The sequence below is a fragment of the Electrona antarctica genome (assembly GCF_951216825.1).
Source record: "Electrona antarctica genome assembly, chromosome: 18".
NCBI classification, from domain to species: Eukaryota; Metazoa; Chordata; class Actinopteri; order Myctophiformes; family Myctophidae; genus Electrona; species Electrona antarctica.
Genome location: NC_136799.1, coordinates 3,490,750 through 3,504,560, shown reverse-complemented (window position 1 = coordinate 3,504,560; position 13,811 = coordinate 3,490,750). Strand labels below are relative to the sequence as shown.

General features: G+C 45.3%; 1 protein-coding gene across 1 annotated transcript in view; it reads left to right on the top strand.

Moving 5' to 3' along the window:
• The window catches only part of sec23a (Sec23 homolog A, coat complex II component), a 56,753-nt gene that overhangs the window by 14,160 nt on the left and 28,782 nt on the right, over nt 1-13,811 (top strand). The window contains exons 11-12 of the mRNA XM_079527157.1: nt 4,753-4,833; nt 6,600-6,689. Coding sequence (XP_079383283.1) covers nt 4,753-4,833; nt 6,600-6,689 — 171 coding nt within the window. The remainder of the gene's footprint in view (nt 1-4,752; nt 4,834-6,599; nt 6,690-13,811) is intronic.

Below are 13,811 nucleotides of genomic sequence, written 5' to 3'. Positions count from 1 at the left end.
GTCTGATTGTAATGTGAAGGTCTCTTTCTTTCTCTCTCTAGTCGTGTGCCTTGTTACGTGTCCGTCCTTTCTCTCTCTCTAGTCGTGTGCCTTGTTACGTGTCCGTCCTCTCTCTCTCTAGTCGTGTGCCTTGTTACGTGTCCGTCCTTTCTCTCTCTCTAGTCGTGTGCCTTGTTACGTGTCCGTCCTTTCTCTCTCTCTAGTCGTGTGCCTTGTTACGTGTCCGTCCTTTGTGAAGGTCTCTTTCTCTCTCTCTCTCTCTAGTCGTGTGCCTTGTTACGTGTCCGTCCTTTCTCTCTCTCTAGTCGTGTGCCTTGTTACGTGTCCGTCCTCTCTCTCTCTAGTCGTGTGCCTTGTTACGTGTCCGTCCTTTCTCTCTCTCTAGTCGTGTGCCATGTTACGTGTCCGTCCTTTCTCTCTCTCTAGTCGTGTGCCTTGTTACGTGTCCGTCCTTTCTCTCTCTCTAGTCGTGTGCCATGTTACGTGTCCGTCCTTTCTCTCTCTAGTCGTGTGCCTTGTTACGTGTCCATCCTTTCTCTCTCTCTAGTCGTGTGCCTTGTTACGTGTCCGTCCTTTCTCTCTCTAGTCGTGTGCCATGTTACGTGTCCGTCCTTCCTCTCTCTCTAGTCGTGTGCCATGTTACGTGTCCGTCCTTTCTCTCTCTAGTCGTGTGCCTTGTTACGTGTCCATCCTTTCTCTCTCTCTAGTCGTGTGCCTTGTTACGTGTCCGTCCTTTCTCTCTCTCTAGTCGTGTGCCTTGTTACGTGTCCGTCCTTTCTCTCTCTCTAGTCGTGTGCCTTGTTACGTGTCCGTCCTTCCTCTCTCTCTAGTCGTGTGCCTTGTTACGTGTCCGTCCTTTCTCTCTCTCTAGTCGTGTGCCATGTTACGTGTCCGTCCTTCCTCTCTCTCTAGTCGTGTGCCTTGTTACGTGTCCGTCCTTTCTCTCTCTCTAGTCGTGTGCCTTGTTACGTGTCCGTCCTTTCTCTCTCTCTAGTCGTGTGCCTTGTTACGTGTCCGTCCTTTCTCTCTCTAGTCGTGTGCCTTGTTACGTGTCCGTCCTTTCTCTCTCTCTAGTCGTGTGCCATGTTACGTGTCCGTCCTTTCTCTCTCTCTAGTCGTGTGCCTTGTTACGTGTCCGTCCTTTCTCTCTCTCTAGTCGTGTGCCTTGTTACGTGTCCGTCCTTTCTCTCTCTCTAGTCGTGTGCCATGTTACGTGTCCGTCCTTTCTCTCTCTCTAGTCGTGTGCCATGTTACGTGTCCGTCCTTTCTCTCTCTCTAGTCGTGTGCCATGTTACGTGTCCGTCCTTTCTCTCTCTCTAGTCGTGTGCCTTGTTACGTGTCCGTCCTTTCTCTCTCTCTAGTCGTGTTCCTTGTTACGTGTCCGTCCTTTCTCTCTCTCTAGTCGTGTGCCTTGTTACGTGTCCGTCCTTTCTCTCTCTCTAGTCGTGTGCCTTGTTACGTGTCCGTCCTTTCTCTCTCTCTAGTCGTGTGCCATGTTACGTGTCCGTCCTTTCTCTCTCTCTAGTCGTGTGCCTTGTTACGTGTCCGTCCTTTCTCTCTCTCTAGTCGTGTGCCTTGTTACGTGTCCGTCCTTTGTGAAGGTCTCTTTCTCTCTCTCTAGTCGTGTGCCTTGTTACGTGTCCGTCCTTTGTGAAGGTCTCTTCCTCTCTCTCTAGTCGTGTGCCATGTTACGTGTCCGTCCTTTCTCTCTCTCTAGTCGTGTGCCATGTTATGTGTCCGTCCTTTCTCTCTCTCTAGTCGTGTGCCATGTTACGTGTCCGTCCTTTCTCTCTCTCTAGTCGTGTGCCATGTTACGTGTCCGTCCTTTCTCTCTCTCTAGTCGTGTGCCATGTTACGTGTCCGTCCTTTCTCTCTCTCTAGTCGTGTGCCATGTTACGTGTCCGTCCTTTCTCTCTCTCTAGTCGTGTGCCTTGTTACGTGTCCGTCCTTTCTCTCTCTCTAGTCGTGTGCCTTGTTACGTGTCCGTCCTTTCTCTCTCTCTAGTCGTGTGCCATGTTATGTGTCCGTCCTTTCTCTCTCTCTAGTCGTGTGCCATGTTACGTGTCCGTCCTTTCTCTCTCTCTAGTCGTGTGCCTTGTTACGTGTCCGTCCTTTCTCTCTCTCTAGTCGTGTGCCTTGTTACGTGTCCGTCCTTTCTCTCTCTCTAGTCGTGTGCCATGTTACGTGTCCGTCCTTTCTCTCTCTCTAGTCGTGTGCCTTGTTACGTGTCCGTCCTTTCTCTCTCTCTAGTCGTGTGCCATGTTACGTGTCCGTCCTTTCTCTCTCTCTAGTCGTGTTCCTTGTTACGTGTCCGTCCTTTCTCTCTCTCTAGTCGTGTGCCTTGTTACGTGTCCGTCCTTTCTCTCTCTCTAGTCGTGTGCCTTGTTACGTGTCCGTCCTTTCTCTCTCTCTAGTCGTGTGCCTTGTTACGTGTCCGTCCTTTCTCTCTCTCTAGTCGTGTGCCTTGTTACGTGTCCGTCCTTTCTCTCTCTCTAGTCGTGTGCCTTGTTACGTGTCCGTCCTTTCTCTCTCTCTAGTCGTGTGCCATGTTACGTGTCCGTCCTTTCTCTCTCTCTAGTCGTGTGCCTTGTTACGTGTCCGTCCTTTCTCTCTCTCTAGTCGTGTGCCATGTTACGTGTCCGTCCTTTCTCTCTCTCTAGTCGTGTGCCATGTTACGTGTCCGTCCTTTCTCTCTCTCTAGTCGTGTGCCTTGTTACGTGTCCGTCCTTTCTCTCTCTCTAGTCGTGTGCCATGTTACGTGTCCGTCCTTTCTCTCTCTCTAGTCGTGTGCCTTGTTACGTGTCCGTCCTTTCTCTCTCTCTAGTCGTGTGCCATGTTACGTGTCCGTCCTTTCTCTCTCTCTAGTCGTGTGCCTTGTTACGTGTCCGTCCTTTCTCTCTCTCTAGTCGTGTCCCATGTTACGTGTCCGTCCTTTGTGAAGGTCTCTTTCTCTCTCTCTAGTCGTGTTCCTTGTTACGTGTCCGTCCTTTCTCTCTCTCTAGTCGTGTGCCATGTTACGTGTCCGTCCTTTCTCTCTCTCTAGTCGTGTCCCATGTTACGTGTCCGTCCTTTGTGAAGGTCTCTTTCTCTCTCTCTAGTCGTGTTCCTTGTTACGTGTCCGTCCTTTCTCTCTCTCTAGTCGTGTGCCATGTTACGTGTCCGTCCTTTCTCTCTCTCTAGTCGTGTGCCATGTTACGTGTCTGTCCTTTCTCTCTCTCTAGTCGTGTGCCTTGTTACGTGTCTGTCCTTTCTCTCTCTCTAGTCGTGTGCCATGTTACGTGTCCGTCCTTTCTCTCTCTCTAGTCGTGTGCCATGTTACGTGTCCGTCCTTTCTCTCTCTCTAGTCGTGTGCCATGTTACGTGTCCGTCCTTTCTCTCTCTCTAGTCGTGTGCCTTGTTACGTGTCCGTCCTTTCTCTCTCTCTAGTCGTGTGCCATGTTACGTGTCCGTCCTTTCTCTCTCTCTAGTCGTGTTCCTTGTTACGTGTCCGTCCTTTCTCTCTCTCTAGTCGTGTTCCTTGTTACGTGTCCGTCCTTTCTCTCTCTCTAGTCGTGTGCCTTGTTACGTGTCCGTCCTTTGTGAAGGTCTCTTTCTCTCTCTCTAGTCGTGTTCCTTGTTACGTGTCCGTCCTTTCTCTCTCTCTAGTCGTGTGCCTTGTTACGTGTCCGTCCTTTGTGAAGGTCTCTTTCTCTCTCTCTAGTCGTGTGCCTTGTTACGTGTCCGTCCTTTCTCTCTCTCTAGTCGTGTGCCTTGTTACGTGTCCGTCCTTTCTCTCTCTCTAGTCGTGTGCCATGTTACGTGTCCGTCCTTTTTTCTGTGAGACGCAAGTGGCACATTTATTTGGCTACTTTTCTGTGACGCTGTAGTATGACCAAGTTGGGCTTATGACAAAAAACATAAAACGTCGAAATATGGAGGTGTGAGGATTCTGCCCGACAGCAAGAGTGGTCGTGGTAGTGCTGCACAATTAATCAAAAGGTTGCGTCCTATTCATTTTATTTACTCTTTATGTTTTTGCTACCATAGAGATACTTTAACCCATTTTGGGCGGGAACCCCCTTTTGGTGTTAGCATTATGTTATGCTTTAGCTATTGAAAAATAGCAGATCTACAAGCTCATAGCGCGCCACCGAGTGGCGCGCTACGAACTTGTAGGTCTGCTATTTTTGAAAAATCGAAGAACGACTGACATAGAAACATAGCTTTTTCAGAAAACTGTCAGGATGTAGAAGACATTTTTAGAATCTGATCTCAGGTCAAAATGGGTTAAGAGAGGTTTAAGTCAAGCACTTTGATGTTGTCTGTTTAAAGCCACAGTAGTTGTGGCTCCAGGCGCCACATTTAGAATGTAGTTAATGTTCAGCAACTACAGACTGAAGACAATACATATATTTTCATGGAATAACTGAGAATCACGTGAGAATCCTCCGTGAGAATCTCGTGTTCCTCTGCAATTCTTGGGGAGGAAAATCCAGATTCACATTTGAGCACGAATCGTGCAGCGCTATCGTGGATTATTTTTGGTCTCTAAATCACCCGCAGGCCGCCAGTTTATCACCGCTGCTTTAGATAATGACGGACATACTCTTAAGGTGGTTGCACACCGGCCGTGTTTTTCGGAAAACCGATGGAGAAACGCTGCTAAAAATCCGAATTTTCATCCGATTCGCGCCCGGTATGTGGAGACCTTTACTCTTCCTCCTCCTCCCTCTGTTGATGCTGACCGACTCTTTGTTTGTGTCCACTGTCCAGACATCCAGAGAGATCAAGATCTCAGGAGCCATCGGTCCATGTGTGTCCCTCAACGCTAAAGGCCCCTGTGTGTCAGAGAACGTAAGTTGCTGTACAGTAATAAATGTGTGTCCCTCAACGCTAAAGGCCCCTGTGTGTCAGAGAACGTAAGTTACTCTACAGTAATAAATGTGTGTCCCTCAACGCTAAAGGCCCCTGTGTGTCAGAGAACGTAAGTTGCTGTACAGTAATAAATGTGTGTCCCTCAACGCTAAAGGCCCCTGTGTGTCAGAGAACGTAAGTTACTGTACAGTAATAAATGTGTGTCCCTCAACGCTAAAGGCCCCTGTGTCTCAGAGAACGTAAGTTACTGTACAGTAATAAATGTGTGTCCCTCAACGCTAAAGGCCCCTGTGTCTCAGAGAACGTAAGTTACTGTACAGTAATAAATGTGTGTCCCTCAACGCTAAAGGCCCCTGTGTGTCAGAGAACGTAAGTTACTGTACAGTAATAAATGTGTGTCCCTCAACGCTAAAGGCCCCTGTGTGTCAGAGAACGTACGTTACTGTACAGTAATAAATGTGTGTCCCTCAACGCTAAAGGCCCCTGTGTGTCAGAGAACGTAAGTTACTGTACAGTAATAAATGTGTGTCCCTCAACGCTAAAGGCCCCTGTGTGTCAGAGAACGTAAGTTACTGTACAGTAATACATGTGTGTCCCTCAACGCTAAAGGCCCCTGTGTCTCAGAGAACGTAAGTTACTGTACAGTAATAAATGTGTGTCCCTCAACGCTAAAGGCCCCTGTGTCTCAGAGAACGTAAGTTACTGTACAGTAATAAATGTGTGTCCCTCAACGCTAAAGGCCCCTGTGTCTCAGAGAACGTAAGTTACTGTACAGTAATAAATGTGTGTCCCTCAACGCTAAAGGCCCCTGTGTCTCAGAGAACGTAAGTTACTGTACAGTAATAAATGTGTGTCCCTCAACGCTAAAGGCCCCTGTGTGTCAGAGAACGTAAGTTACTGTACAGTAATAAATGTGTGTCCCTCAACGCTAAAGGCCCCTGTGTGTCAGAGAACGTAAGTTACTGTACAGTAATAAATGTGTGTCCCTCAACGCTAAAGGCCCCTGTGTGTCAGAGAACGTAAGTTACTGTACAGTAATAAATGTGTGTCCCTCAACGCTAAAGGCCCCTGTGTGTCAGAGAACGTAAGTTACTGTACAGTAATAAATGTGTGTCCCTCGGAGGCATATTACACATAATCTTTGGGGTCCTTGACATGAAATAGTGAGCACCACTGATACAGAAACACAAGGTTTTTCAGAAAACTTCGACGTCAGGCCTAAATGGGTTAAAGCAAGTAACGCAACACATACCGTTCGGTATCTTCCATGCGTTTTCACAGGAACTTCCTTGGCTGCGACATACTAGCGTCATGTCCAGGGGGTGTACTTGTACATCAAGCTGCCTCACGCTACAGAAACAGGAGATAGGCTCCTGCCCTATGGGCCCCATGGCTCGTCAAGGCTACTTACTACTCCTTGGCTGTGCACAATGCACAGGCAGTTAGACATTATTATTGTCATGGTAATAATAATCAAAAACCATCTATGATTCATGTTACCATATTTGGTTTTAAAAAAGCACCGAATTGACACATGGGTGAAAAATGGGTTACAAAATCGTGGGATAAAAAAAAATATATATAAAAAAAAAGCACCGATTCCCAAGAGCTTTACAGTGTATTTTAGAGCAGCTGTGGAGCGGTTGTGAGGCCTGATTCATTGTGCCTCATTGCTTTCATGTATTTCCCTGACAGATTGAAGTGTGGAGACGTGGTTGTGAAACGTTTGGTTTTGGTTTTTGCAGGAGATCGGAACTGGAGGAACCTGCCAGTGGAAGATCTGTGGACTGGACCCAACCACCACGCTGGCACTGTACTTTGAAGTCGTCAACCAGGTATTGCACTATATAGCTTTTACTGTACTTTTTACTTTCTTTATTTATTTCGACGGGACAATGCATAATAATGGACATTGCAAATGCATGCAATGTAAATGCACCAAAGATTCAAAGATTTCATCCGCAGTTCCCACACACAACATAAAAACCAAACAGGCTGGCAGTGAAGCACATTACACTACGAGACAAAACATGCTGTACTTTGAAGTATTCATCCAGGTATTACACTATAGCCTTTAACACACATTTAACCCATTTTGAGCTGAGATCAGATTCTAAAAATGTCTTCTACATCCTGACAGTTTTCTGAAAAAGCTATGTTTCTCTGTCAGTGGTTCGATTTTTCAAAAATAGCAGATCTACAAGATCATAGCGCGCCACTCGGTGGCGCGCTACGAGCTTGTAGATCTGCTATTTTTCAATAGCTATAGCATAACCTAATGCTAACACCAAAAGGGGTTCCCGCCCAGAATGGGTTAAGCACTTCTTAAGCCCTAGTATACACAGTTCATTGACCTATACTTGGCCCACTGCTTTTTCCTCCACACCAAATCTCTTTGCTGGAAACAGTCCATGTACGATCTCACTCTGGCAGTCATTCCACTGAAAATTAATTGGTTCAGAACCTATGATGAATTCCTGTTCTTTTCTTTGTCTATATAGAAGTGTCTATTTGTACGTCTCTAAATGTTTTGATGAATTGAACATGGTGGACCCTCGTGTAAACAAGTGTAATGCTTAATTGGGTCGTCCACTCACAGTTAACAGCCTTTGTATTGAGTTTGTGCTTGAAATGTACTGTAATTCTGCAAAAAATAGCAGACTCGTTGCGACACGTTTTGAGCTTTAAGATCTGTTTAATTTGCATTCTATACCAGGTGTTTTTATGTGTGTGTTCGTGTCAACCTTACTGCTGGTGCAGTGTCATCTTTGCACCAGCAGGAGGCGTGTTGGGACAGCATTATAGAGCGCAAGGTTCTATTAGAGTAGTTAGATGGACAGTAGATGGTTGTGCTGTGCCATCCTCTTTTTTTTTTAATTGTTTTTTGTGGCTTTCGCCTTTTAATTTATATATTTTTTGAATGGAGGTATAGACAGTAGGCTGACAGGAAATGGGGAGAGAGATGTGGGGGTGGCATGCAGTAAAGGCCGTCGGGATCGGGAGACGAACCCGCGGCACACTGCCAGATTGGATTACCAGTCAAGGTGCCTGGACCGCTGAGCCACGGCCCATCCTCTCCTTTCTAATCGAAACGGGGAGCTAACGGGGTGCGTTGTATGGACGTAACCTCACCTTATCACAGCCATAATCTGACATCGTGGCGTTGGCGTGTGCACCCCGCACACGCTAGTCATAAAAACGGTGCCCTGCTTGGCAGTCGGCATCAAGGGTTGGATTGTGGGCTAAATCCCTCTGAGACATAGTGTCATGTCCAGCGGGTGTCATGGATGGATTAAAGCTCAGTCGCCACGGCTGATTTCAGTCATTTTGGATTCCATAGAAGTCAGCATGTCATCTATGGAAGCATGCCATGCCCCGCGAATAGGCTATGTACAGTACCAAGCTTTACAACACGCCGCGCTGCCACGTGGTGTGACATTGTAGATCGCCTATTGTCGGTTATTCGTTATTTTAAGATGAAAGCGTATACTTGAAGTGGTCAAACTAGCAAACTAGAATTCACGTTCAATCATGTTCCAACGGTTAACCCTCCTTTTCACGCTGTTTCACAAATCGCGTGGCCAGACCACATTTTGTCAGTGTGGCGAGATGTCATTTGTTTTAATCCATGGGGTGTTCATGAAGCTGCCTCACGCTCCGTAAACAGTAAATAGACTCTAGGCCTGACCTATGGGCCACTTGGCTCAGGAACAATTCGTTTCCAAGGCTACTACTACTTACTAGTGAGAATGAATAGGCTTTATATGCATACAGAATACCTTCTGACTTCCTTCACATGTGTTACCGATGATACTAATGAAGGCTCTGTTCCATTCTGGTCAGACAGAGTCAGTGTTAATGATACTAGTGAAGGCTCTGTTCCATTCTGGTCAGACAGAGTCAGTGTTAATGATACTAGTGAAGGCTCTGTTCCATTCTGGTCAGACAGAGTCAGTGTTAATGATACTAGTGAAGGCTCTGTTCCATTCTGGTCAGACAGAGTCAGTGTTAATGATACTAGTGAAGGCTCTGTTCCATTCTGGTCAGACAGAGTCAGTGTTAATGATACTAATGAAGGCTCTGTTCCATTCTGGTCAGACAGAGTCAGTGTTAATGATACTAGTGAAGGCTCTGTTCCATTCTGGTCAGACAGAGTCAGTGTTAATGATACTAATGAAGGCTCTGTTCCCTTCTGGTCAGACAGAGTCAGTGTTAATGATACTAATGAAGGCTCTGTTCCATTCTGGTCAGACAGAGTCAGTGTTAATGATACTAGTGAAGGCTCTGTTCCATTCTGGTCAGACAGAGTCAGTGTTAATGATACTAATGAAGGCTCTGTTCCATTCTGGTCAGACAGAGTCAGTGTTAATGATACTAGTGAAGGCTCTGTTCCATTCTGGTCAGACAGAGTCAGTGTTAATGATACTAATGAAGGCTCTGTTCCATTCTGGTCAGACAGAGTCAGTGTTAATGATACTAATGAAGGCTCTGTTCCATTCTGGTCAGACAGAGTCAGTGTTAATGATACTAATGAAGGCTCTGTTCCATTCTGGTCAAACAGAGTCAGTATTAATGATGCTAATGAAGGCTCTGTTCCATTCTGGTCAAATAGAGTCAGTGTTAATGATACTAATGAAGGCTCTGTTCCATTCTGGTCAAACAGAGTCGGTGTTAATGATACTAATGAAGGCTCTGTTCCATTCTGGTCAAACAGAGTCAGTGTTAATGATACTAATGAAGGCTCTGTTCCATTCTGGTCAGACAGAGTCAGTGTTAATGATACTAATGAAGGCTCTGTTCCATTCTGGTCAAACAGAGCCAGTGTTAATGATACTAATGAAGGCTCTGTTCCATTCTGGTCAGACAGAGTCAGTGTTAATGATACTAATGAAGGCTCCGTTCCATTCTGGTCAGACAGAGTCAGTGTTAATGATACTAATGAAGGCTCTGTTCCATTCTGGTCAAACAGAGCCAGTGTTAATGATACTAATGAAGGCTCTGTTCCATTCTGGTCAGACAGAGTCAGTGTTAATGATGCTAATGAAGGCTCTGTTCCATTCTGGTCAGACAGAGTCAGTGTTAATGATACTAATGAAGGCTCTGTTCCATTCTGGTCAGACAGAGTCAGTGTTGATGATGCTAATGAAGGCTCTGTTCCATTCTGGTCAGACAGAGTCAGTGTTAATGATACTAATGAAGGCTCTGTTCCATTCTGGTCAGACAGAGTCAGTGTTAATGATGCTAATGAAGGCTCTGTTCCATTCTGGTCAGACAGAGTCAGTGTTAATGATGCTAATGAAGGCTCTGTTCCATTCTGGTCAGACAGAGTCAGTGTTAATGATGCTAATGAAGGCTCTGTTCCATTCTGGTCAGACAGAGTCAGTGTTAATGATACTAATGAAGGCTCTGTTCCATTCTGGTCAGACAGAGTCAGTGTTAATGATACTAATGAAGGCTCTGTTCCATTCTGGTCAGACAGAGTCAGTGTTAATGATACTAATGCAGGCTCTGTTCCATTCTGGTCAGACAGAGTCAGTGTTAATGATACTAATGAAGGCTCTGTTCCATTCTGGTCAAACAGAGTCAGTGTTAATGATACTAATGAAGGCTCTGTTCCATTCTGGTCAGACAGAGTCAGTGTTAATGATACTAATGAAGGCTCTGTTCCATTCTGGTCAGACAGAGTCAGGGTGCTGCTATTGTGCGTGTTGGCTCACTGGAAACACTCTGCTACACGGGTGTGTAACTCTGAGAGTGTAGGAAGAGTTATTCTGTATGCCTATTTGACATGTTATGAGGTGTATAATCATTGCAACGGCAGCAGAATGGAATAAATCAACCCCATTTGGTTTAATAGCTTTAATCATAGCATCATGATGATTGATTGATTTGAAGCCCAGCCCATATATGGACTTACAGGACACTTTTTACAGTTTACATAAACAATTTCAATAAACCGACATGGCGGTTTGCAAACAATGATCAAATGAATACCAAACTGACACTCCAGATCCTTACAAGGCAGATTACATAATATACAACATGAAATAAAATACCATAAAATAAAATGCACCAATAGGCCTGTGACAGGAGACACATGTACCTACTTGAAGAGCTGGACGCCTGGACCCATCAACTTTACTCTATTAACCCATTTTGGGCGGGAACACCTTTTTAGTGTTTTAACTAAGCATTTTGTTGTACTTTAGCTATTGAATAATAGCAGATCTACAAGCTCATAGCGCGCCACCGAGTGGCGCGCTACGAGCTTGTAGGTCTGCTATTTTTTTTAAATCGTAAAAATGCGGCACAAATCTTTGAATATATATTCTTTCAGAGCGAACGTTTTTTTTATTTTGACGCCAGACCTAAATGGGTTAACCAGATGTTTTACATAAGATAAACCTTTATTGATCGCGGTGGGGAAATCTAGGGCGTTTTAGCAGCAACAGAAGCATGAAACACAAGATAAAGAATAGATGGATATGATATGATAAAATAAAAATAAAAATCTATAAAAAAAATCTATAAAAAGATTTACAGTCTAACATGATAGCACACTGATACCAGATTTTTGGGTTCGAAGCAGAGTCCTAAACCACCACAGATATTTTTGACCAATTAAAAAAAAAACTATGTAACTTATTTCTTTTTTTTACCCATTTTAGAAGTTTTCCTGAAAAACCTAAATTATACAATTGGGATGGTTGTATTTTGAAAGGTCATGTCTCACCTAGACACAGGATCTGAAAGGTCATGTCTCACCTAGACACAGGATCTGAAAGGTCAGGATCTGAAAGGTCATGTCTCACCTAGACACAGGATCTGAAAGGTCAGGATCTGAAAGGTCATGTCTCACCTAGACACAGGATCTGAAAGGTCATGATCTGAAAGGTCGTGTCTCACCTAGACACAGGATCTGAAAGGTCATGTCTCACCTAGACACAGGATCTGAAAGGTCATGTCTCACCTAGACACAGGATCTGAAAGGTCATGTCTCACCTAGACACAGGATCTGAGAGGTCATGTCTCACCTAGACACAGGATCTGAAAGGTCATGATCTGAAAGGTCATGTCTCACCTAGACACAGGATCTGAAAGGTCATGATCTGAAAGGTCATGTCTCACCTAGACACAGGATCTGAGAGGTCATGTCTCACCTAGACACAGGATCTGAAAGGTCAGGATCTGAAAGGTCATGTCTCACCTAGACACAGGATCTGAAAGGTCAGGATCTGAAAGGTCATGTCTCACCTAGACACAGGATCTGAAAGGCCATGTCTCACCTAGACACAGGATCTGAGAGGTCATGTCTCACCTAGACACAGGATCTGAAAGGCCATGTCTCACCTAGACACAGGATCTGAAAGGCCATGTCTCACCTAGACACAGGATCTGAAAGGTCATGTCTCACCTAGACACAGGATCTGAAAGGTCATGTCTCACCTAGACACAGGATCTGAAAGGTCAGGATCTGAAAGGTCGTGTCTCACCTAGACACAGGATCTGAAAGGTCATGTCTCACCTAGACACAGGATCTGAAAGGTCATGTCTCACCTAGACACAGGATCTGAAAGGTCATGTCTCACCTAGACACAGGATCTGAAAGGTCATGTCTCACCTAGACACAGGATCTGAAAGGTCATGTCTCACCTAGACACAGGATCTGAGAGGTCATGTCTCACCTAGACACAGGATCTGAAAGGTCATGATCTGAAAGGTCATGTCTCACCTAGACACAGGATCTGAAAGGTCATGATCTGAAAGGTCATGTCTCACCTAGACACAGGATCTGAGAGGTCATGTCTCACCTAGACACAGGATCTGAAAGGTCAGGATCTGAAAGGTCATGTCTCACCTAGACACAGGATCTGAAAGGTCAGGATCTGAAAGGTCATGTCTCACCTAGACACAGGATCTGAAAGGCCATGTCTCACCTAGACACAGGATCTGAGAGGTCATGTCTCACCTAGACACAGGATCTGAAAGGTCAGGATCTGAAAGGCCATGTCTCACCTAGACACAGGATCTGAAAGGCCATGTCTCACCTAGACACAGGATCTGAAAGGCCATGTCTCACCTAGACACAGGATCTGAAAGGTCATGTCTCACCTAGACACAGGATCTGAAAGGCCATGTCTCACCTAGACACAGGATCTGAAAGGTCATGTCTCACCTAGACACAGGATCTGAAAGGTCATGTCTCACCTAGACACAGGATCTGAAAGGTCATGATCTGAAAGGTCATGTCTCACCTAGACACAGGATCTGAAAGGTCGTGTCTCACCTAGACACAGGATCTGAAAGGTCATGTCTCACCTAGACACAGGATCTGAAAGGTCAGGATCTGAAAGGTCATGTCTCACCTAGACACAGGATCTGAAAGGTCATGTCTCACCTAGACACAGGATCTGAAAGGTCGTGTCTCACCTAGACACAGGATCTGCCACGAATGTTGACCTGATGGTCAAGAGTCAAGTTCAACCCCGTACTGAGCTAGCAGGCCGGCTCTATTGTCTCAATGGTAAAAATGTCACTACTTGCACAGGAAACAGAGTTCAAATCCGGGGTGGAAAAGGAAAGTGCAGCTTTAAAGGAGAATTCCATGCTAGAAGGCTTTCTTACCTTATTTGTAGTTGTTACGTCCCCACCAAAGAGGTCCAGGTGTTATTTTGTGCAAAAGCTCATTATTGGCTATTTCCCCTACCATAAGGCCTCAATTAATTGAATTGCATTGCATTGAATTGAATGGGGCTATGGGGTGTTGTGCTAATTCGCTTATTTCCATCGCTCAAAAATCTAATTTGTTTGTATATATCAGGCCCGCAAGGGGGCGCGGCCCGCGGGCCGCCTATTGGGGAACCCTGGTATATATCCACTCTTCATAATGTAAATAGTATCCCAAGCGGCACACTTTACTACTTATTTCGATGGAAATAAAAGAATTAGCACAAAAA